The 25,900-nt window shown below is 40.1% G+C and overlaps 2 protein-coding genes across 3 annotated transcripts in view; one reads left to right on the top strand and one right to left on the bottom strand.

Annotated features, from left to right (window-relative positions):
- FCHO2 (FCH and mu domain containing endocytic adaptor 2) overlaps nt 1-25,900 on the bottom strand; it is a 142,178-nt gene that overhangs the window by 18,980 nt on the left and 97,298 nt on the right. The window contains exons 12-19 of one of the 2 annotated variants that reach the window (XM_062212237.1): nt 20,724-20,800; nt 20,393-20,537; nt 18,160-18,171; nt 17,759-17,783; nt 14,311-14,353; nt 12,409-12,500; nt 9,021-9,124; nt 3,128-3,257 (exon numbers count right to left, since the gene is read on the bottom strand). In XM_062212237.1, coding sequence (XP_062068221.1) covers nt 3,128-3,257; nt 9,021-9,124; nt 12,409-12,500; nt 14,311-14,353; nt 17,759-17,783; nt 18,160-18,171; nt 20,393-20,537; nt 20,724-20,800 — 628 coding nt within the window. Of the gene's footprint in view, nt 1-3,127; nt 3,258-9,020; nt 9,125-12,408; nt 12,501-14,310; nt 14,354-17,758; nt 17,784-18,159; nt 18,172-20,392; nt 20,569-20,723; nt 20,801-25,900 lie in introns of both variants that reach the window. The other variant, XM_062212236.1, reaches the window with a different exon arrangement.
- On the top strand, nt 23,733-24,361 carry LOC133774500 (protein cornichon homolog 1). Its single transcript, XM_062212238.1, has one exon. It carries the CDS (start codon nt 23,775-23,777, stop codon nt 24,207-24,209), a length of 435 nt encoding a protein of 144 aa, XP_062068222.1. The 5' UTR covers nt 23,733-23,774; the 3' UTR covers nt 24,210-24,361.

Here is a 25,900-nt window from a genome sequence, read left to right as displayed (position 1 = left end):
GTTTGTGTTAGGATGCCACAATGTTACCAGGCTTCAGGAACTTGTCAGTTCCTCTATAATCTTACAAGACCCCAATCAAATACGTGGTTTGTCACTGATAGAAATGCTGTCACAACTGTACAGCATTTTGCTTGTCTATTCATCCATTAGTGAGCACCAGGCTTGCTTCTACCTTTGGGTACTATGAAAGGTGCTGCTGTGAACATGGATGTACAAACATCTCCTTGAGACACTGCTTTCAATTCTTTGGGTTACATGCCTACAAGTGGAACTGCAGGATATGATAATTTTTATTTTTAAGGAATGGTCACAATATTTTTCATAGCAACTGCACCATTTCTCATTCCCTCCCACAGTGCAGAAAGATTCTAAATTCTCCATATCCTCATTAATGTCTGTTACTATAATAATCATTTCATTGAAGAAAAGTATAACTTCTTAAATAGGAAATTAAGAGTATGATCTATGGCCGGCGCCATGGCTCAACAGGCTAATCCTCTGCCTTGCGGCGCCGGCACACCGGGTTCTAGTCCCGGTTGGGGCGCCGGATTCTATCCTGGTTGCCCCTCTTCCAGGCCAGCTCTCTGCTGTGGCCTGGGAAGGCAGTGGAGGATGGCCCAAGTCCTTGGGCCCTGCACCCGCATGGGAGACCAGGAGAAGCACCTGGCTCCTGGCTTCAGATCAGCGCAGTGCGCTGGCCGCAGTGGCCATTGGAGGGTGACCCAATGGCAAAAAGGAAGACCTCTATCTCTCTCTCTCTCTCTCACTTTCCACTCTGCCTGTCAAAAAAAAAAGAGAGAGTGTGATCTATACAAATGGATATTCATACACAGCCAAGGATAACAATATCCACTACTGTTTTAATACTAAAAGTAACAATTACAAACATTTTAAGCATTAGGTATTCTTCTTAATGATCAGATCTGGGCTTCTAACGTGAGACTCCTTGAAACAGTTTCCCTGTAAACTGCCCCTGCACATGCTGATTGCTGCAGTGAAGTGTGGAAGCCTGAGCAAAATCACAACCTACTCACAGCGCACTCCCTTCTGGGTTTCTCTTCCTGTTCTCCTTTCAAGAACGTACTGAATAAGTATACCTCAAAAAAAAAAGTCTTTAAACAAAAAATATGTACTTACATTCCAAAAAAAGTCTAAATTTATAATGTATTATTCCAGATAAATCTGACATAAAAACTTTCTGTTCATAATTAGGACAGACTTTTGGTTTCCAATTTAAATTGTTGTACACTTAAGACTTTTGAAAATGGAGAAAGCTTATCAAGGTGAGGAACATAATGGGTACAGGGTACCTTCCTGTCACAAACAATGGATATTTAGGTAGAATTTCTTTCAGCAAAGGAATAAAATGCAGAGGCTTAATCACATCCACCTACTTCAGCCACATGCTCCTAACTTCACCTCACCATCTGGTATTCCTGTGACAACCTTTGCTTTTTACTCTGGTCCTGACAGCTTTAGAGTGAGATTGATTAATACTTCTTAATGTTGAGGCAAGAAGAGCAAGGAGATGGAAGAAAAAGCAAAAATATATGGTTTTATAATTGGAGATTTTTGTCATTGGATCTGGTACAGTAATGGCATAATTAGCACAGAATTGAGATAGTTAATGTTATTCTTGATTTCTGAGACACCATACGTTGCTGGAAAAGGAAAAGTTAGGAAACAAAGTATTTTATAAACATTTTAGGATCATTAGTCAACACATACATTTGCTTCTGATACAATACCTGGCGACGTCTCACAGTGTTTTTCAATTTCAGAGAGTGTCCCAATCAAATTATCATCTTCTATCATATTTAAATACAACAAAATATTGCAGAAAAAGAAAATATTTTCAAGAAACAAGAATCAAAAATTTAAATATAAATAGCGAGCTGAATAAACATCAAGATAAACAAAGGTAAATTTTTAGGTAGATTTAAGGAATCTTTGTTGTGCAAAATCTACATTAACTGCCTTGTCTGAATTAACAGCCATCTTTTTGAGATCTCCTAATGCCAGCAACAGCTCAAACCATAAACAAATATGTACCAAATCAATCAAAATTAATTTAGGGAGCAGGCATCTGACTTAGCAGCAGGACATCCTGGGGACTTGGGCTCAAATTTCACCCCAGTCCAGTCCAAACCCCAGCTTCCTGCTAATGAACACGTTGCAGGAGAATGGTGATGGCCTAAGTAACTGGGCTCCTGCCGTCACGTGGGAGACCTGTATTCTGTTTCTGGCTCCCACATGTAGCCCAGCGTAGCCCAGCGTAGCCCAGCCTCTGCCTTTGCAAACAATTGCAGAGTGAACCGGCACTAAGAATTTGTTCTCTCTGTGTCTCTTTCTGTCTCTCAAATAAAGTTTTAAATCTTTATGACATAAATTCTTGTGGAAGAGATTAAGAGTATAATTCATTGGAAACACAAAATGCTTTCTTTTTAAAAAAAAAAAAAAAGATTGTTTTTAAAACATAAACTTCCTTACAAATGCAACTACCACTTCTCAGGACTACTTTTTATATGGACCAGTAGCTTATAAATAGGACTTTTTTTTTCTTTAAAGATTTATTTTAATTATTTGAAAGATAGAGTTACAGAAAGAAAGAGATCTTCCATCCGCTGGTTGACTCTCCGATGACCGCAACAGCCAGGGCTGGGCCAGACCAAAGCCAGGAGCCAGGAGCTTCTTCCGGTTTCCCATGTGGGTGCAGGGGCCCAGCACTTGGGCCATCTTCCACAGCTTTCCCAGAAATATTAGCAGGGAGCTGGATGGTAAGTAGAGCAGCCAGGACTTGAACCGGTGCCTATATACGATGCTGGCATCACAGGTGGCAGCTTTACCTGCTATACCACAATGCTGGCCCCTGGATTCATTCTTGACAGTGCTAATCATGGTTAAAATTCTCCTATTCAGATAATACATACCATAAAATAGAGAAGAAAAATGTGGGCAGTCTGATAATGGTAGATTTCAACATTACAACAAAATTTGTAACGTTGAAACTTCACTAGCCTATTTAAATAAACAAATTATATATATATAGTACACACACACACACACACGTCTGATCATACTGATCATACTCTGTATGCTACATGTCTAATGGACAGTAATCACCTACCTACTGTTGGAGTATTGGCGGCACTCAGTGAAGCAGACGATGAGATAGAAGATGAGCTTTCTGCCCGGGCTAAGGGGGCAGCAGGAGGTGGGCTGGTGTTGGAAGTTACAGGTGGGCTGAATGGCCTGGGCTTAAGAACAAAAAGTTACTTATCAAAATGCTAAAACAATTCCTCACCCTTTTCACAGATTTTATTATAAACCAAACTGTGTGAGTTTCTTACAACTTAAAATTAGATATCACAAATCAGTTTTCAAAAATATATTAAAAGCTAAAAAACTTTTAAAATAATGCTGTCAAGAGGATCTTTGTGCATAAAATATTTTTGGTTTTTTTTTAAATTTAGATTTATTGGCCGGCGCCGTGGCTCACTAGGCTAATCCTCCGCCTTGCGGCGCCGGCACACTGGGTTCTAGTCCCGGTCGGGGCACCGATCCTGTCCCGGTTGCCCCTCTTCCAGGCCAGCTCTCTGCTGTGGCCAGGGAGTGCAGTGGAGGATGGCCCAAGTGCTTGGGCCCTGCACCCCATGGGAGACCAGGAGAAGCACCTGGCTCCTGCCATTGGATCAGCGCAGTGCGCCGGCCGCAGCGCGCTACCGTGGCGGCCATTGGAGGGTGAACCAACGGCAAAGGAAGACCTTTCTCTCTGTCTCTCTCTCACTGTCCACTCTGCCTGTCAAAAAAAAAAAAAAAAAAATTTAGATTTATTTATTCAAGAGGCAGAGTCACAGAAAGAGAGAGAGACAGCTGCAACCGCTAAAGCTGGACAGATCCAAAGCCAGGAGCCAGGAGAGCTTCTTTTGGGTCTGCCACGTGGGTGCAGGGGCCCAAATACTTGAGTCATCTTCTTCTGCTTTCCCAGGCCATAGCAGAGAGCTGAATTGGAAGAGGAGCAGACGGGACTAGAACCGGCACCCATATGGGATGCCTCACTGCAGGCAGACGTTTAGCCTATGACACTACAGTAGCAGCCCAATTTTCTGTATTTCAAGAATGTTTAAGGCTTTGGCGCTGTGGTCTAGCAGGTAAAGCTGCCGCCTGCAGTGTCCATGTACCCTTGTAGAAGACCCAGAGGAAGCTCCTGGCTTCTAATTTCAGCCTGGCCCAGCTCTGTGGACTGCAGCCAACTGAGGTGTGAACCAGTGGATGAAAGAGATCTGTCTGTCTCCCCCTCCCTCCTTCCCTTCCTCCCTCTCTGTAACTCTGCCTTCCAAACAAATAAATCGAGGAAGAGGAGGAGGAAGAAGGGGAAGGAGAAGGAGAAGAAGAAGAAGAGTGCTTAAGACAGACTCTCAGGGGCAGGTGCAGTGTTGCAGCAGGTTAAGATGCCCCTTAGGACTCAGACTCCAGCATCCCACACTGGAGTGTCAGGGATTCGGTCCCACCTCTACATCTGATCCAGCTTTCTGCTAAAGTGCTTGGGAGGCAGCAGATGATGGTCCACAACCACTTGTGTTCCTGCCGCCCATGCAGGAAACCTGGATGGAGTTCCTGGATTCTGGCTCTGGCTTAGCTCAGCCCTGGCTGTTGGGGCCATTTGGTGAGTGAAACAGCAGATAGATAATCTCTGCCTCTCCCTCTATGTCATTCTGCCTTTCAAATAAATAAATAAAACAAACTTGAAAAGATAGCCTCTCAAAAATTAAAGCATTAGTTTACCCTACTATCTATAAATATGAGAATATTTCTCAGCACTCTTGCCAGCAATGAATGAATCAGAGGAAGAAAAATAAAAATGTTTAAAATTTATGTAGCTAATTTGATAGATAAAAACAAATCTGCATTTTTACTTTCATCAACAATGTGCTGTGGTTTACGGAGGTCCAAATCTTTTGCTAACTTTTGTGTCATTTGCTACAAATACTTTCCTCCCTCAATACTGGCGGGATCACCCTTTACTTTTGCTGTTCATAAACTTGTCCACATGTTCCCTTATGACTCCCTGTACTGTGTCCTCACTGAGAAACTGCATTTCATACAGAAATGTGGAAAATCTTACTTCTGTTGTTCTCCCACCTCCCTAGTCAAATATAAGAACAAATATGAAAAATATAACTCTGTTCATTTATCTTAGTTTGGTAAACAGATTTTTTTTCTTGTGAATTCCTAATTGTTCCTTTAATATACTGGCAACACTTCCTGAGGTATTCCACTTCTTTAAAAATAAGGCATATTTAACCATTAAAAATAACCTTTTCCTGCTTATTCAGTTACTTGAGGTACATGAACAACAAAAGGCAAAAAGCAAAACTCTGTAAGTATTCAGACACTAAATTAGTAAACTCTTGTATGAATATACAGTTACAGATAAATATTTCTATAAAAATTAGATTTCACTGCACAAAGTAAAATTTAACTACTTTGCAACTATTTTTTCCAGAGTATAGCATTTTGATGATTCAATATTATGGACAACAGGATGGAAAAATTACAGGCAGGTGGTAGAAATGCAGCTGTGTATACATACAAATAGAGCTGAAGACGGTGGAGGACATGGGCTGAACAGATATTGAATTTAATAGCTGAGCTGAAACTTTTGAGCTTGGAAAATGTCTTGAAATCAACTACTGTCAGTGATGTTTCTCCTATGTGACTGCAGTTTTTTAGGAAAAGGCAAAAACAACTGTTTCCTCAAATGGCTTTCTCTTATTTTAGAATTCTACTAACCAGGACAGTAGCCACTAACACCTGAAATGTGGCTCGTCCAAATTGAGATATGCTCTAAGTGTAAAATGCTGAGCAGACTTTTAAAGTAAACTTCACTGCTTCTACTTTTTGTTTTTAAGATTTACTTACTTATTTAATTATTTGAAAGGCAGAGTAAGAGAGAGGACGAAACAGAGAAATCTTCCATCTACTGGTTCACTTCCCAAATGGCCACAACAGCCAAGGCTGGGCCAGGCCAGAGCCAAGAGCACAGAACTCGTGGGCCCAAGTACTTGGGCCATCTTCCACTGCTTTCCTAGGCACATTTACCAGGGAGCTGCATTGGAAGCAGAACAGCCAGGACTCAAACTGGCATTCTGATACAGGATGCATCACATGCTGTAGCTTAACCTGCTGTGCTATAATACCAGTTCCTATTTCTACTTTTTTAATATAATTATTTAAAAAAATCTAAATTACATGTTACTTATACTGTATTTCTTGTGGACAGCACTGCTTTAAAACTGGTTTTCAAAAGTTAGCGTGTATCAAAATCATTTAGAGGGCTTATTAATAAAGAGGTGCCAGGCATCTCTCCTGAATTTCCGATTTGTTTGGGATGGAGTCAGAAAGACTGTAGTACCACCATGTTCCCAGGTGATGTTAATGCTTGCTGGTCTGGAACCTCACTCTGAGCACTACTGTTCTAGAACCATGAAGGGTTCTCTCAGTGTGTGGGGACCATTTTGAGCATACTTAGGAAACTTTGAACCCTCTCTCCAGGGAAATGTAAGGAAAAAGGCACTTTGATGTATAGCTGGAGACAACTCAAGTCAGCCTAACCTTAACCTCTCTGGTGGGCAACCGAGCAGTAATCAACAACAGTTTCTACCATGTGCACACTGGTTCATGAATCTCACCTTTAAACATTTTTTACAAAAGAAATAATGAACTTTTGCAAGGAAGCAAACATAAAGATATTTCATTATTATATTGTTTCTAACAATGAAAACCTGGAAATAAAGGAAACGTGAAATACATTTCTAAAAATTTCTGTATATTTGATTCTGACAACAGTGTAGAACACAAGAGCACTTTAGCACTGAAATATTCTGCAGGATCACATGTGCTACCAGAAACTCTCAGAGGTTGATTTCCAGAAGGCTCTCAAGGCTACAGAAGTGAAGGGGAGAAGGGAGGGTGATAGGCATCATTCAACTATGAGTCCCATTTTTATTTATTTTAATATGCTGACAATTTAAAATTCTTTGGCAAAACATTATACCACTTTAAAAAAACATGGGAAACTACTGAAGAATTCATGATATAGAAAGATATTCCCACAATATTTTCAGGTAAAAAACACATTATAAATACATAAAGTATCAATTTTTAATTTAAAAATCCACATATACCATTCAAGGTAATTTCATTCAGGCAATCACTTGCATTCAACAACATTGTTAGTGTTGAGACTCCTTTAAGTCTAAAAACAACATAGAACCATTATGCCAATTTTACCCATGAGAAAATTGAAATTCTAAAGAAACAAGTTGCCTAAGCTAACACATGGCTAATAAACTAGTACTTTTTAACAACCGTACTTTAATGCCTCCATAAAACAAATACACATTCAAAAACATTGAAAGGATTTATATATAAAAATGTTAGCCGTAGTTATGTGGGCTTCCTATATTTTCCAAATTTCACAACATGATCATGCATTGCTTTTGTAATCAGCAAAAAACAAAGCACAAATTATTCTTTTCATTTCCACTGACTCTGTCCATTGCAACAGGGGGGTAAAAGAAAATGTCACCATTTAAAAACATGGTGCTCAAGCTTTTTCATTTTTCCATTAACTATTTCCTGACTATGTAACATGTGACAAGCATTATGCAAAGTTTTGAGGAAATGAAATTTGCCAAAGCATAGTCTAGTGAACACACCAAAGAAAGTACATACAGGTAGAGGATTCCTAATTCAAAACTTCAAAATGCTCCAGAATCCGAAATGTTCTCCATACCAACACATCACAAGTGGAAAATTCCACACCTGACCTCCTGACAGGTCATAGTCAAAATGAGCACATTAAAAATAATGTATAAAATTACCTTCAGGCTACATGTATATGAAACATAAACATATTTTGTGTTTAGAATTGGGTCCCATTCCCGAGACACTTCTAGTCCCATGCACTTGGGATAAGGGATACTCAACCTGGACAAAGGAGTATGTGCAAGCAATTTGAGCAGAGCCATGGATTAAATCCACTGGAGAAGGAGTGATGGAATGATCAGAAGGCTTTACCCAGGTGGTGAACTTAGCCGGGTCTTAAAGAAATCAGTGTGCTCCTTAGAAAACTGAGGGGCATGACAAGCAAAGGGAGCAGGGTAAAGACATGGATGGCAAGAGTACAATGAGTCTGGGAAACACTCAACACTGGAAAGCACCCAGTGGCTAGAATCCAGGCTGGGAAAGGAGAAAGGTGAGCGGCTGGTCTGGTGATGCAGATTGGTAAGGCAACTTTATGAAGTCTTGTACCTTCCTTCAGCTAAAACACCTAGCCAGGTCGATTATGGGGATCAACTGGAGAAAAGGAAAAAAAGATTACACTTGACTTCAGAATCTAATTCCTGCAATTAAACTAGTAATCAGCATAGAAGAAGCAAAGCAGAACAGAGTAGAGGCAGAAGACTGGTCTGACAGCCTCACTCTGCACAGAGCCACAAACTTCTCTCTCATTATCTGATGACTTCTTAAGACCAACACTTCTCCTACCCCTCAATGTACCTTTATAAACCACTGAGCTGATGTGGACTCTCACTTCTCTATGCACAAATAAAGAAAGCTGACCTGGATACCTTCCAGGGCCCTGCAGGCAACACACTGCTAAGGCTTATTAGAAAGAGGCCACCATTTCTTTCTTAATATTTGACCTCACCCAGAATTACAGAAAAACTGCTTCTTTACTTTGAGAAAATGGGTACCAAGTGGTATTTCTATAATGTGTCAACATTCTCAGAAACGTCCTTTCCCCTGGACAACATCTTGCTCCACAGGTGTGATCACTGAGATAATAAGCAAACATGAAGGAAGCACTCAGTGGAAAATTTCTCTATACTTTTGAGAATCTGAGCAGAAAAGTTCAACCATTTAACCATAAAGGGGGAATACAGAAAAATATCACTTGCATCTTAAATCCAAATAATTATAGTTAAAAAGAACAACAACATATGAGTACATACTATTTCATTAATTCCACTGAGTTTGCCTGAGGTGAGCTTTGGTCTGGAAGCAGGCCTTGGAGGTGGGACAATGGTGCCTACAGAAAGGGGAGTTGTGGGCCTGGCTGGTGGAGAAAAACAGAATTTGAAGAAACTCATTAGTATGTAACAAATTACATGAAGACATTCATGATAAGGGAACTGCTAGGATTCAACACTCATTGCTCAGGAGCACTTTTAAAATGTAATTATGGGTATTTGTTGAAATAGTGGTATTTCAATTACATATGGTATAATCAATTACACTTTTTTCAAAACTACCAATAACATTTCCATAAAAAACATTAGCTTTCCATTAAAGCTAACATAATTATATAAAATTTATTCTTGTTCCACTTATTTATACATACAAAAAGTCTAAGCTAATAAATTATTGATGAAAATAAAATAATTTAAGGCCAAGTATGTTGAGTTTATCACTAACACATCTATATTATAGACAGTCATGCAGGATCAAGCCTCTTTGATGCTGTGCCTTTAGAACAGTCAATCATGTGAACCCCAAATAAAACACTTAAATTAAACTTTCTAATTTGAACTTTAACTTCTACCACATTCTGACACTTTCTGACATAATTAAAAGTGTTAAAAATATCCTAGTAGTTTTCTAAGGAAATTCCCCTAAATCACTACAGCTAAATGTTCAAAATAATCTTAACTTGTCATCAATCTATATAAATTTAGCATTCACTGAGTTTTTTTTTTTTTTTTTTTTTTTTAAGATTTATCTATTTATTTGAAAGGCAGAGTTGGGAGAGAGAAGGAGAGGGAGAGACACAGAGAGACCTTCCATCTGCTGGTTCACTCCCCAAATGGCTGCAACAGCCAGGGCTGGGGTAGACTGAAGTCAGGAGCCTGGAACTTCATCTAGGTCTCCCACGTGGGTATAGGGGCCCAACACTGGGGCCATCTTCCACTGCATTCCCAGGTACACAAGCAGGGAACTGGATAGTAAGTGGAGCGGCCCAACTCAAACTAGGGCCCACATGGGATGCTGGCATCACAGGCAGTGGTTTTACCTGCTACACCACAACACCAGCCCCACCTTCACTTTTTTTCAATGTCATTTGCAAACACTGCAAATCATAGTTATCAGTGTTCCTAATTAAAAATACATTTGATCATGATAGAAATTATTGAATGAAATTCAAGTGAACATCCTCAAAAGTACAAATGCATTAGCATAATCAAAGCAGAAGTGAAAAATGAAAGCAAATATGTTTATATCATCTTTAAATAAATTAAGATTAGTTTCAAAACTCTTTGATCCACTTCAAAATATGGGCTATAATTCAGAGATGCAAAAATATAATGGATGGGGAAAAATATAGTCAGCAAGCCGTTTAAGTTTATGGATGTGCAAAATTAAAAACAAATAGGCTGGGGCCAGCGCCGCGGCTCAATAGGCTAATCCTCCGCCTTGCGGCGCCGGCACACCGGGTTCTAGTCCCAGTCGGGGCACTGGATTCTGTCCCGGTTGCCCCTCTTCCAGGCCAGCTCTCTGCTGTGGCCTGGGAGTGCAGTGGAGGATGGCCCAAGTGCTTGGGCCCTGCACCCCATGGGAGACCAGGATGAGCACCTGGCTCCTGCCTGCGGATCAGCACAGTGTGACGGCCGCAGCGGCCATTGGAGGGTGAACCAACGGCAAGAAAAGGAAGACCTTTCTCTCTGTTTTTCTCTCTCACTATCCACTCTGCCTGTCCAAAAAAAAAAAAAAAAATAGGCTGGGGCCGGTGCTGTGGCGCAAAGGGTTAAAGCCCTGGCCTGAAATGCCAGCACCCCACATGGGTGCCAGATCTAATCCTGGCTGCTCCTCTTCCGATCCAGCTCTCTGCTATGGTCTAGGAAAGCAGTGGAGGATGGCCCAAGTCCTTGGGCCCCTGCACCCACGTGGGAGACCCGGAGGAAGCTGTTGGCTCCTGGCTTCGGATCAGCACAGCTCTGGACGTTGCAGCCATCTGGTGAGTGAACCAGCAGATGGAAGACCTCTCTCTGTGTCTCTGCCTCTCTGTTACTCTTTCAAATAAATAAAATAAATCTTTAAAAAACACCAAATAGGCCTAAGCATATACATGGAAAACAAATGGTGTAGCTGAAGCCATGGGCATCAATGGAGGAATGAAGGCATGAAATGAAGGGGTAAGCAGGTGATGAAAAGAGCCCTAAAGTAAAGGATACTCAGAGGCAGCGCTGTAGTGTGGGGGTTAAGCCTCTGCCTGTGGCGCTGGCACCCCTTATGGGCAACGGTTTGTGTCCCGGCTGTTCCCCTTTCAATCCAGCATATCTGCTGATGGCCTGGGAAAGCAATGGAAGATGGCCCAAGTGCTTGAGCCCTTGTGCCCATGTAGGAGATCCAGAAGCTTTTGGCTCCTGGTTTCAAATCAGCCCAGCTCCAGCCATGGTGGTCATTTGGGGACTGACCCAGCAGATGAAAGACCTCTCTCTCTGGCTCTCCCTCACTCTAACTCTGCCTCTCAAATAAATAAATCTCTAAAAAAAAAAAGGGGGAGGGGGGGACAACAAAAAGGACATTGCACAGCTGTCAGGGAAGTGAAATTAAATACAGTGTGTATAGCTCCTGGCAGTGAACTCTACAGACTTGGGTTCTTTCCCCAGGGTTCCACATTCCCTAAACCCCAAATATGGCATGGCAATCCTGAAGCCTTAGACAAAAGGGGAAAAGATCAACTTCAAGTGATTTTATTTCCCTGTTTGAATAAGCAATTTTATTAAACATGCATTTTTATATTCATTTTCTCATTTCTGGCTGATAAGAAATGTTCTGTGTTGAAGAGAAGAGAAATCTGACATATTCTTGACAAAACAACTAAAGAGCATTCATCAGGTTCTTTCACAAATTGCCCTGGAAGTATTAAAGCCCCTTTGGAAAGCAGTGCGGTAGGTAGGTAAGTATCAACGGGCATATCTTGTGACCTACAAACTTCTACTGATTTATTATTATCATGATACTGCGCAAAAAATGATTTCCAAAATACTAGGAAATTAGATGCAACTGGAATGTCTATAAAGAATGGACTGGACACATTAATTCATATCTATGTATCTGAATTGTAAGAATTACCATTTGGGTAATAATGGAATGAAACCTAGAAGTAAATATATTGATTTTTTAAAGCCATTGGTATTTATTGTTTAAATGTTCAGGTCTTTAAGCTAACAAAAAAAGTACAAAAATCACCTTTGTCTGGAAATATGATCAGAGGAAAAGTTAAACATTTTATTGATCATTAAATTCAATACACAAGTGGTGAATAAATCAACTTTTAAAAGTAACTGCCACGTTCTGGTAGTCCTCAGTTAAAACATACACAGACACACACAGACTTACCTGCTGCTGCTGAGGGTAGCGAGACTGAAGACGATGAGTCAAGAGATGGTCCAAACAGGGGGTCCCAAGCAAGCAAATCATTGGTCCCTTTCCTACCATGACATTCAAAAAGTAAGGATTTTAACAAAAGAGTGTTTTATCAGTATAAAATCTAGCCACTTCTTTTTATTTCACATAAAGAATTCTAAGAGCTCAATGCACATAACTGAAAAGTTGGGTGCTCTGCCAATGCTATATGTGAAGAAATCTAATTGACAGAATTAATAAACCAACAGTTATTAACTGCTACAAGCAGAATCCTCAGTAACGTTAGTGTGGAGTTGGTAAGGAGAGAGGGGAAGGCTAATTCTCATTGACTGTACCTTGTTAGACTCTAACCACCTTGGGGGCTGCCAGAATTGGAATGAGTTCAGCTTTACAAATGAAAAGAAGCAGCACAAAGAATCTAAATGAGCTGTCCAAAGACACACAGGTAAGTAGAACAGTCTTAAGTCTGTTTAGTCACTAGCATCCAGTCTTGGACAGTCCATAGTTATTTTCAAAGATGAAAAAGATCTTCTTTTAAGCTCTTTTTAAGTATAGAAAGGTAGTTTAAATATATGTATCAAACTGCCATTATTTAAGCATTATAATACTTAAATATATATAAGTATTATATGTATACTTAATATTATATTATATATATATTATATATACACTATAATATATAGTAGTATATATTATATATATACTTAAATATATAAGTATTATAATACTTAGAGTATTAAAAAAATACTCTAAGAACCACAGAAAACAAGCCCCCTCTAATGAAAATGTTGCACTTATCTAAAAGTACATGTGCAGTATCTCAGCATGCACCTAGGGAAGCACACTTCGCCCTGTGCAATAAAGCACAGCATTGTAACCACATCAGTGATTCCTAGAAACAAAGTTTAAAATGCTACACATCTCTTTTAAAATAACTCCAATATATACTACTACCACTGTGCTCAACTAACACCTCAAAAAGTATTAAATTTCTAATCTATCTAGCTAATTAAGCCCACTTTTACTCATATAAAAACATCTCCTGAAAGTATTCTTATTGATACAGAATTGAAAATGGGCCCATGCAGCATGGCCTTAACATTTTTTATTCTTTTTAGGAAGAACCGGCAATATGCCTTCCAGCTCTCTCCCTTTTCAACTTAATAGAAGCACTTCATTTTGAAGCTCAAGATGTACAGTCTATTTCACAAGATCACAGTCAAAACTGAAGGAAGAAATGAGAAAATTCTCATGAGAACAGCTAGCTGAAATATAGACATTTATGAACTGAGGATATCAGCATTTATTTAGAAGCAGTGGGGATAGCAAGTACAAAATTACAATTGAATAATTTTTTTAATTGCTGTAAGAGGAACTATTATCATGTGAGAAATAATTTAAAGCATCTATAAATTCCAACACGGACATTTCAATTTAGAACTAAACACTATCATTAACAATATTTTACTGAATTTGAGCAGGCAGAAGTAATAACACTCTCTAGAAAAAAATACAATTGAAATGTAAATGTGGTGGGAGGAAGGAATGAACAGGTGGGGAGGCAGGGCACAACTCTCAGGGCACTGCAGGGTAGTACTCGGGGCGGGGCTGTGGCATTAAGCACGGTCAGACCCACGGAACACACTCCGCCAAGACAGAACCCGAATGGAAACTGCAGACTTCGGGTGACTACGCTGTTGGTTCACCAATAACAAAGGTACTACTGTAATGAGGGATTCTGACAGTGAGAGATGATGGGCATATTACAGGCAGGAAATATTTCGGAAATTTCTGTACTTTCCACTAATTTTTGCCATAAATCTACAACTGCTTTTAAAAAAATGCCCATTAAAAAAAAATAAACGTGGAACTTACTCATTGGGTGGAGCAGATGACTTTGATTTTGTTAATTCCTCACCTAATTAAAAAATTCAAATATTATGAAAAAATTTATAATCTGAGAAATATTTCAGTGAAGACAAACTCTACATACATATCCCAACTGCTGTGAATAGTTTTTAAATTTTAGAACTGATGTTAACATAAACAATTATGAAGAAAAGATAAGTAATTTTTTACACATTTTCTATCATGCATATTAATATAACACTGACATTCTGCTAAGTCTTGATTTCTACATCTTTGGTAAGAAATTAGTTCAGTTAATGAAACCATGGTTTTCATTACGATAAAATCGCTGTTTAGGAGAGGAAAAAACTGGGCTGGAACTTCTTAAATAAGAAATATTTTAATTTAATTATTTTTTGAAGATTTATTTATTTATTTGAAAGGAAGATACAGAGAGAGAGGAGGAGAGAGGGGTCTTTCACCCATCAGTTCACTCCCCAAATGGCTGAAATGGCCAAGGCTGAGCCAGGCCAAAGCCAGGAGCTTCTTCCGGGTCTCCCAAGGACTTGGGTCATCCTCTGCTGTCCTCCCAGGTGCACTAGCTAAGAGCTGGATCAGAAGTGGAGCAGCCAGGATTCAAAGTGGCACCCATATGGGAGGGCTGGCGCTGCAAGCAGCAGCTTAAACTTCTAAGGCACAGTGCCAGCCCCCAAAATAATAAATATCTGATTTTTTCTCTAGCTACAGGGAAGGATGTTGGTGTTGAGGACAGTAACTGCCATGGGGCCCAGTGTACTTGAGCAAAACCTCAGAAGTGAGGCCTTCTGGCCAACTGTCTGTGGGTTCATCCTGTTGGAGCCTTTGCCATCTCCTGGAGTGCTGCAGCTCACGTAAGCCTCCTGTGGCTGAACCATGAAAGACGGCATGTACAGATTTCTACACAACTATGATTCCATGGGAGACTCTGAGGTGATGAAGAACAGTGGCATCTTCCAGAGTGCAAAGTGATCTGGGATGTAAAAGATGTATTTGGATTGAATTCTATAGAAGTTTGTCACGGACCTGTGTTCCTGAACTATGAAATATGTAGTATGCAGGCTAAGGAATAGTTTATAAATAAATAAATAATCTGAATAGTAAAAAATACATAGACATATTTAAACATAAATTTTAGTCAAGGATTTTAACTGATCAATCATGAAAGAATTTTAACTTATCCACCATGAAAGAAGTTTTCAAGTTCTAAAAATATTATTAGTGATTATATCGGCAAAAAGTAGTCATTAGCTCTTCAAGATCTACTTTGAAAAATTTTTTAAATTTGAAATTTATTTATTTATTTGAAAGACAGAACAAAGAGAGAACGAGATAGAAAAACATAGAGAGGAATCTTCCATTTGCTGGTTCACTCCCCAAATGATTGCAACAGCTAGGGCTGGGCCAAGCATAAGCTAAGAGCCAGGAACTCCATCTGGGTCTCCCACATGGGTGTCAGTGACCCAAGTTCTTGATCCATCATCACTGCCTTCCCAGGAGCATTAGCAGGAAGCTGGATCAGAACTAGAGAAACCAGGACCAGCATTCTGATATAGAATGCCAAGAGTCACAAGCACTGGCTTAATTCACTATGCCACAATGCCAGCCCCCAAATATTAAAATTTTTATACAAACCAGAAGCAACAGTCTCTTTATAAAGAAATCTGATTTGCTATGTTCTGCATTTACAACATGTCTCAACTCAGAAGTAACTGGTAAATGGAAATGGCGTAAGTAATGCAGAGTAGGGGTCAGCACTGTGGCACAGTGGGTAAAGCGCTGCCTGCAGTGCTGCATCCCATATGGGTGCCGGTTCAAGTCCCGGCTGCTCCACTTCCTATCCAGCTCTCTGCTATGGCCTGGGAAAGCAGTGGAGGATGGCCCTGCACCCATGTGGGAGACCTGGAAGAAGCTCCTGATTCCTGGCTTTGGAATGGCGCAGCTCCAGGCGTTGCAGTCAATTGGGGAGTAAACCAGCGGATGGAAGACCTCTCTCTCTCTGCCTCTCCTTCTCTCTAACTCTTTCAAATAAATAAATAAATCTTTTTTTTAAAAAAAAAAAAAAAAGGTAATGCAGAGTAAGTTGATGCATGAACAATTTTCCCTACACTGTAATGTTTTGCAACTGCACTGCAAAGTACATCAATAGGGGCAACTGCTGCAAACTATGAAGAGCCGCAGTTTACTCCTCCACAGGTTGAACACGAAGCCCAACCTTCCACTTGGCTCAGTTCAGCTGTGTGTTCTGCCTCAAAGTGCTTACTGTGTGTTCTCCACCTTCCTGCATTTATTTTGTCCTCACGTCTGCAATTCGGCAGCCTCCATGTATCCTCATTTTCCTCACAGCCTCTATCATCAAGCTACCATCATTTTTTGTTTTAAAAATTTTAAATATTTATTTATTTTTATTTATTTGAATGGCAGAGTGACAGATAATCAATCTTCCATCTACTGGTTCATTCCCCAAATACCCTCAATTGCCAAAGCAAGCTAGGGAGTACTGGGCCAGATTGAAGCAAGGAGCCAGGAACTCCATCTGGGTCTCCCACAGAAGTGGCAGGAACTCAAACACTTGAAGCATCATTTGCTTGTCTCAGGCACATTAGCAGGAAGCTGGAATGGAGGCAGGACTGGTTCCCAGGCATCTCATAGAAGATGCAGGTGTCACAAGTTGCAGTTTAACCCACTGTGCCACAACATTCTGTTTTTAAAGATAAAAATTCTGGGGCAAGCATTTTGGTGTAGCTGGTAAAGCCACCAGCTGGGATGCCAGCATCCCATATGGGCACCAGTTCGTGTCCTGGCTACTCCACTTCCAAACCAGCTCCCTGCCAATGGCCTGGGAAAAGCAGCACAAGATGGCCCAAATGTTTGGGCCCCTGTTACCCACATGGGAGACCCAGATGATGCTCTGGCTACTGGCTTCAGCCTGGCAAAATGCTGGCCATTGTGGCCATCTGGGGAGAGAACAAGTAGATATACAAAAGCGATCTCTCTCTCTTTCAAGTAAATAAATAGATCTTTTTTAAAAAGTAAAAATCCTTACATTTATTTTGGTACTTATTATGAATAGATATTTTTAACTAAGCTAAAAGTTTATTAGGATTGATGCTTTCTTTCAAGTGGGCTATCTCAACTCTGTTTTTCCAAAACCTTTGTAATTTTCAAAATATAATTCTGCAATAGATGCTAACACCCTCAGAAAATTTTTAGTATAATTAACGTAATCTACTCAAAAACAGTCACTGACAATGACACAGTCACTGTATGGCTTAAAAATAGGTCAAGTTATGTCTCTCATCTAACAATGCCTTCTGAGTCACTGGCACACCAGTGACACAATCTAATAGTCTGAGTCACAAGCTGCTGTCTGGCTTTGCGGATTTCTGAAAACTGTTGTAGCCACGAACTGAAATTAACAAAAAATATCGATACTTACTAGATGAATTCCGATTCATTTGTACCTAAGATAGAAATATAAAAACTAAGTACCATTAAATAATTTAATTCAGTAATGAATTATTCAGTAAAATGTAAATATTAGGAAACTAATTTTAAGTTGTTTTTAGTGTATCTGCTCAACTGTAAATTGTATGAGTACTTACATAAAAGACACACAGAAAAAAAACTTTCAGTAGTTTTTGTTTTATAGCAAAAAATAACAAGGCATATATTTTTAACATCCAATAAAATGTTTTTAAATAACAAAATGTTAATATCTATAGTAAGAAACTGTGACTTGGTAATCTAAAAAATTTAACAAATATTCTGAAAACCAACATTCAAACGTTATGATGATATTTTAAGCTGATAGGCAAATATCCAAAACCTTACACTTACCGGACTGTGTCTCTGGTAGTACATGTAAGGAAAAAAAAAGACATAGTGTTCATATTAGAATTTTAAATACAGTATGAGTATTTTCCTATTCTAATAACCTGCAGTTCTCTTCTGAATAATACCTAAAATTCATCTTAAAGCACATGTACTGTCAGAGGGAAAATACATATTTGTTAAATAACAAACTGAGCAACAAAATCTACAAAAAGATGTCTTTTCAAATTGAATATTAACCATTAAGATTTCTTATTTTCCTAAATATGAAATTAATACATGTTCATTGTTTTTAAAATAGTGAAAAGCACAAAAGAGAAAATTTAAAACCATCCATGAGTTCCCTCCCCAAAGACAAATGTTTAATATTTGTGTGTATACACACACATATTTTTAAGAAATGTTTGGGGGCCGGCGCCGTGGCTTAACAGGCTAACCCTCCGCCTTGCGACGCCGGCACACCGGGTTCTAGTCCCGGTTGGGGCGCCGGATTCTATCCCGGTTGCCCCTCTTCCAGGCCAGCTCTCTGCTATGGCCCGGGAAGGCAGTGGAGGATGGCCCAAGTCCTTGGGCCCTGCACCCGCATGGGAGACCAGGAAAAGCACCTGGCTCCTGGCTTCGGATCAGCGAGATGCGCCGGCCGCAGCGGGCATTGGAGGGTGAACCAATGGCAAAAAGGAAGACCTTTCTCTCTGTCTCTCTCTCTCACTATCCACTCTGCCTGTCAAAAAATAAATTAATTAATTAATTAAAAAAAAAAATGAAATGTTTGGGGCTGGCGCTGTGGCTCAGTGGGTTAACGCCCTGGCCTGAAGTGCCTGCATCCCATATGGGCTCTGGCTCTAGTCCCGGCTGCTCCTCTTCCAGTCCAGCTCTCTGCTACGGCCTGGGAAAGTAGAAGATGGCTCAAGTCCTTGGGCTCCTGCACCCACGTGGGAGACTGGGAGGAAGCTCCTGGCTCCTGGCTTCGGATCAGTGCAGCTCCGGCCATTGCGGCCACCTGGGGAGCGAACCATTGGATGGAAGACCTCGCTCTCTGTCTCTACCTCTCTCTAGAACTCTGTCTTTCAAATAAATAAAAATAAATCTTAAAAAAAAAAAAGTTTAAAGTTTATTTGAGAGGCAGAGACAGAAAGACAGGAAGAGAGAGGGAAAGACAGATAGAAAAGCTTCATGTACTGGTTCACGGCCCAAGTGCCCACAACAAGGGCCAGGCCTGGGCCAGTGCTAGGAGCCAGATAGACAACCCAAATCTCCCATATGGGTGGAGGGTCCCAGTTACTTCAGCTATCATCTGCTACCTTTCAAGGTCTGCGCGGGTGGGGCCTGCAGTTAGGAGCCAATGCTGGGAACTGAACCCCGGCACTCTGATGCGGGATGTGGTGTCTCAACCACTAAAGGATAAAGGTCTACTAATATACAGATATGTTAAATCAGTTACATTCTTATCTAATAAAAATTCTGAATAGCTCATAATATCCAATCTCATATATGCACATATTTTAAGCAACTCTCTTTATAATTCAACATTAATCTTGATGTTAAATAGTAAAAATACAATAAGACTTCACTTAAAAAATCTTTTTTGGTGGAAAAAGTAGCCTTAAAAGGAAATACTGACATGCATAACTGGGGGAAAACTTTTGTTTTGCCAATATACAGACTATTTTAAATATATAGATAACAGTCTGAAATGCTATTTTTATTCTTCATTATCAAGAACATATTTATTTTTCCCCACAGTGCAATATTTCTGAATTTAGAATATGAAAACAGCAATCGGATTTATTATGGCAGTGCTTTATTTATCCCTCAAAAGCAAATATTCAGTGAAAGACAAAAAAAGTAAAGATAAAACTTAATCCTTAATTTTTACAGAATCTCCTTTAAGATCCACAAAACATGGAAAAGAAATTTTAAAGTTACAAAAGAGAAAGATTAACATTCTTCCTGAGATACACAGCACTGCTTATAAAATATAGCAACTAACAGATAGAAAAATATCTACATTTTCAGTTTCTTACAAACCACTTTCAATAGCAAGCAAAACTACACCAAACTGACAAGCTTATTTGCCTGTACAGAAAGTATAAACTAAATACTTTCTCATCCAACATGCTGAACTATTTCTTAGTAATGGTTTATTTTTTATTATTCCTAAAACAAGCCAGACACAGGCAGATAAGAAAAATCAAAGCTGCTATATACAAAAAATAAACTTGCTTGTGTTCTTACTTACAGAAACTGCTGGAGAGAGTGTTATATTCCCAATAGATACTTTCAATTCATCCAAAGAAGCCATTGTGTGATGGGAGTTACTTGGATGCATAGGCTTAATCTCTATCCGATACTTCTTTGGTTCTTCATCTTCAGAGTCAGAATCACTAGATGAGTAGAAATGGTTCTCTTTGGTATGTGAGTTTCAGTTAAAGAATTAAGCTTTTAAATTACCTTAAGGCATAACCAGCTTTCCATACATTTATAAAAAGGAGTCATATTATAATTACAATTCAAAGAAGCTTTAAGTCATACATTATTTTGGTACATGCTGATACAAAACGTAAGAATACCCAGAAGATGAAAGGATATCATTTTGATTTGCTTCTGGTTTAATACTATAGCCTTCTTCATCTACATCAGGAATGTTCTACGGGAAAAGAAAAAAAAAGAAATATTATAATAACACCTCCAATGTACAAAACCCTTAAAGATAAGTAAGACTGTCTTAACTATTACTGAGGAACTAAACCATTTATCAAATTTCAATGACATTAACAAAATTAACAGCACTGGGGAAATTACATATTTTTAGTTAATTTAGTTAATTAGATCCACTGCCTCAGGAATATGAAAGGAGAAAAATACTGCAAAGTCAAATGACCCATAATTTCAAGGCAAGAAATCACCAAGATGAAGATCAATTCAGATTGTTTAAAATCTATAGTTTCTATTATAACTCAGGTGGAACAAGTGATATTTAAGAAGTACTATCAAGGTTAAATTATCTCAATTTTATTAAAAATCCTACAGAAATATAAGCCCCAGTGGGCATTTAAGCAGCTTAAAATAGAAATGAGCTAATGAAACTATGATGGAGCTAATGACAAGGATATGTTGGAGAAATACACTGTCATGCAAACAACAGAGTGTACTTGCACAACCTTGACATTACAGCCTACTACACACCCAGGCTCTATTGTATTTTTGGTACAGACTACTACTCTTAGCCCATGATAACCAAAACACCAGGAGATTAAATCAAGCCCAGCCAAAAATGGTGCAAGACACATGTCCAGCATGAAGCTCAAGGCTGCTGCCACCATGACATGGCATTCTGCTTTACAGCAGACTTTTGGCTATCAAAAGTTTTTAAGGCTAATAGATACATGAGACCATGGTACTATTATATGTTTTTTTGTATCTGTTTAAAGTTAATCATAGTAAGAAGTTAAAAATATTCTAGTTGAGGGGCCAGCGCTGCGGCATAGAGGGTAAAGCCATTGCCTGCAGTGCCAGCATTCCATAAGGGCGCCAGTTTGAGTACTGGTTGTGCCACTTCCGATCTAGCTCTCTGCCATGCCCTGGGAAAGCAACAGAAGGATGCTCCAAGTCCTTGGGCCCTGCACCCACGTGGAAGACCTCAAGGAAGCTCCTGGCTCCTGGTTTCCAATTGGCCCAGCTCTGGCTGTTGAGGCCATTTGGGAAGTGAACCAGTGAACCTTCTGGGTGGGAAACCCAGAAGGAGCTCCTGGCCCCTGGCTTCGGATCAGTGTAGCTCTGGCAGTTGCAGCCAATTGGGGAGTGAACCAGCAGATAGAAAACCTTTCTCAGGCCGGCGCCGCGGCTCACTAGGCTAATCCTCTGCCTTGTGGTGCCGGCACACTGGGTTCTAGTCCCGGTCGGGGCGCCAGATTCTGTCCCTGGTTGCCCCTCTTCCAGGCCAGCTCTCTGCTATGGCCCGGGAGTGCAGTGGAGGATGGCCCAAGTCCTTGGGCCCTGCACCTGAATGGGAGACCAGGAGAAGCACCTGGCTCCTGGCTTTGGATCAGCGCGGTGCGCCGGCCACAGCGCGCCGGCCGCGGCGGCCATTGGAAAGTGAACCAACGGCAAAAGGAAGACCTCTCTCTTTCTCTCTCACTGTCCACTCTGCCTGTCAAAAAATAAATAAAATAAAAAGAAAAAAAGAAAACCTCTCTCTCTGCCTCGCCTTCTCTCTGTGACTCTTTCAAATAAATAAATAAATATTTTTAAGAAACTTCTAGTTGAGAGTATAAAATCCCACAGAGGCCGGCGCCGTGGCTTAACAGGCTAATCCTCCGCCTTGCGGTGCCGGCACACCGGGTTCTAGTCCAGGTTGGGGCGCCGGATTCTATCCTGGTTGCTCCTCTTCCAGGCCAGCTCTCTGCTATGGCCCGGGAGTGCAGTGGAGGATGGCTCAAGTCCTTGGGCCCTGCACCCGCACGGGAGACCAGCAGAAGCACCTGGCTCCTGGCTTCGGATCAGCGCGATGAGCCGGCCGCAGCGGCCATTGGAGGGTGAACCAATGGCAAAAAGGAAGACCTTTCTCTATCTACTCTGCCTGTCCAAAAAAAAAAAAACCACAAAAGGTGGTAAATAATATTGTTCAGGTGGAAATTAGTTTCAAAGTATTTCAACAAGGGCTGGCCTTGTGATGTAGTGGGTAAAGCTGCCACCTGCAACACCAGCATTCCATATGGGCATCAGTTTGAGACCTGGATGTTCCACTTCCAATCTAGCCCCTTGCTAATGCACCTGGGAAAGCAGCAGAAAATGGCTCGAGTCCTTGGATCCCTGCACCCATGTGGGAGGCCTCAAGGAAGCTCCTGGCTCCTGGTTTCCAATTGGCCCAGCTTTGGCTGTTGAGGCCATTTGGGAAGTGAACCAGTGAATAGAAGATGTCTCTCTTCTCTCTCTGTAAACTCCATCTTTCAAGTAAATAAATATTTTAAAACAGCTTTAAAAAAGCAATTTCTGTTCACATTACAAAATCTCATAGGTGAAAAGATGATGAAAGGGTACTAAAAATAAGGAAGAGAAATATCATAAAGACAGAACGGTCAACATTCAGTTTGGATGTTCAGGAAAAGTTTTTTTCAAGTTAAAGGAAATTGATCACACCAGAAAGCAGAATAGGAACCATCAAACACCATGGATATTGCAGAAACAAATGGAAAGGAAAAGAAACAAGGTCCTTTAAGGGTCAACAAGATGGGGCTAGAGCTGTGGCATAGCAGGTAAAGCTGCCACCTGCTGTGCCAGAATCCCATATGGGCACCGGTTTGAGTCTTGGCTCCACTTCTGATCCAGCTCTCTGTTGTGGCCTGGGAAAGCAGTGGAAGATGGCCCAAGTCCTTGGGCCCCTGCACCTGCATGGGAAACCTGGAAGAAGCTCCTGGCTCCTAGCTTCAGATCGGCTCAGCTCCAGTTTTTGTAGCCATCTGGGGAGTGAACCAGTGGATGGAAGACCTCTCTCTCTCTCTCTGCCTCTGCCTCTCTGTAAGTCTTTCAATTAAATAAATAATTTTTTTTTTAAAAAAAAAAAGGTGTGTGGGCTTTCTCCCGCTGGCACCGGTGCCGCTCCCTGCTCCTCCTGCCCGGCCATGGCGTTCACGTTCGCGGCCTTCTGCTACATGCTGGCGCTGCTGCTCACCGCGGCGCTCATCTTCTTCGCCATCTGGCACATTATTGCATTTGATGAGCTGAAGACTGATTACAAGAACCCTATAGACCAGTGTAATACCCTGAATCCTCTTGTACTTCCAGAGTACCTCATCCATGCTTTCTTCTGTGTCATGTTTCTTTGTGCAGCAGAATGGCTTACACTGGGTCTCAATATGCCCCTCTTGGCATACCATATTTGGAGGTACATGAGTAGACCAGTGATGAGTGGCCCGGGACTCTATGACCCCACAACCATCATGAATGCAGATATCCTAGCATATTGTCAGAAAGAAGGATGGTGCAAATTAGCTTTTTATCTTCTAGCATTTTTTTACTACCTATACGGCATGATCTATGTTTTGGTGAGCTCTTAGAACCACACACAGAAGACTTGGTCCAGTTCAGTGCATGCAAAAAGCCACCACATGAAGGGATTCCTTCCAGCAAGATCCTGTTTCCAAGAGTAGCCTACGGAAGCTGATCAGTTACTTTAAAAATGACTCCTTATTTTTTAAATATTTCCACATTTTTGGCTTGTGGAAAGACTGTTTTCATATGTTACATTCAGATAAAGAATTTAAATGGAATTACATATAAATTAATATAAAATGATTACCTCTGGTGTTGACAAGTTTGAACTTGCACTCTTTAAGGAACAGCCATAATCCTCTGAATGATTGCATCAATTGCTGACTGTCCTTAGTCCATTGGAAGCAGTTCTTTATAGGAACTTCTAGGGCTTATTTTGGTTTTATTGAAATGCCATCTAATTATAAATTAGCTGTAGATATCAGGTGCTTCTGATGAACTGAAAATGTATATCTGACTTGTGGGAAACTTCATGGGTTTCCTATTCTATCATGTAGATGATTATGGATACACTTAGACAAATAAGAAGAGTGGGATTTTTTTCCCTTCGACTTGAATATTATCCCTGTATATTGCATGAATGAGAGATTTCCCATAGTTCCATCAGAGTAATATACTTGCTTCGATTCTTAAGCATAAGTGAACATGATATAAAAATTTATGCTGAATTATTTGTGAAGAATGCATTTAAAGCTATTTTAAATGTGTTTTTATTTGTAAAACATAAGTAAGAAATTGGTTATGCTTACTGTTCTAATCTGGTGGTAGTGGTATTCTTAAGAATTTGCAAGTACATTAGATGTTCAGAATGGAATGAGAGAGAAAACTGTATCACCATCCTGCTGTTCCTTTAGTGCAAAACAATAAAACTCTGAAATTAAAAAAAAAAAAAAAGGTGGGGGGGGTCTACAAGAAATAAGATAAAACAATGAGGTCTTAGTTCCTCAGGGAGAAGGAAAAAAATGAAAGAAAAGGAACAAGCGTTTGGGTCGAAACGCCACAGAAATCTTCAAAGTGAAGAAATAAACAGGTAAGACCGCTGGGTGTTAGGGGGTGAGAGGAGGCAGGGTACGGTAAGGTAAGAGGACTGATAGTCAAGCAAATGGAAATACAGACCACAAGCCAATAAACAGAGGTAAAAAACAACCAAGAAAAGTAAAATTACACAAAAACTACAAATTCCAAAGCTTGAAAATGCACTGTGGTGGTGAAGTAGTGGGGAAACACACTAACGCATACACTGCTGGTATAAATGTAGAATGGTGCAGCCCCTACAGACAGAAAACCACACACACATTTACCCTTCCCCTCAAAGCTCACTTCTAGGCTAAGAATCACTTCAAAGACATACCTCAAACAATTTACAAGTACATATACACAGTTATTCATCAAACATTATTTATAAACTCAGAATTATTATAAACTACTTACAAAATCTGAATTACTACAAATTACCTAAAGGGTCAAACATTTTTGAATAAATTACAGCACATAGACAAAATGGAATACTATGTATCTATAAAAAAAAAAAATGACAACAATTTCTATGACCTAACATGGAGTGATTTCCAGGGAAACAATGCTAACTGAAAAAAGTATAAAAGAAAATATCTATATCTATGCATCTTTTACGTATGAAGGGGAAATAATACATACATACATATACATATGTATGTATTATCTCCTAATCTTTATG

Source organism: Lepus europaeus, chromosome 15 (assembly GCF_033115175.1).
Source record: "Lepus europaeus isolate LE1 chromosome 15, mLepTim1.pri, whole genome shotgun sequence".
In the NCBI taxonomy this organism is placed as follows: Eukaryota; Metazoa; Chordata; class Mammalia; order Lagomorpha; family Leporidae; genus Lepus; species Lepus europaeus.
This window is presented reverse-complemented; position numbering and strand designations above follow the sequence as displayed.

Bases quoted from the DNA above. Each gene is read 5' to 3' on its own strand.
- LOC133774500 (XM_062212238.1), top strand. From the start codon at position 23,775: ATGGCGTTCACGTTCGCGGCCTTCTGCTACATGCTGGCGCTGCTGCTC.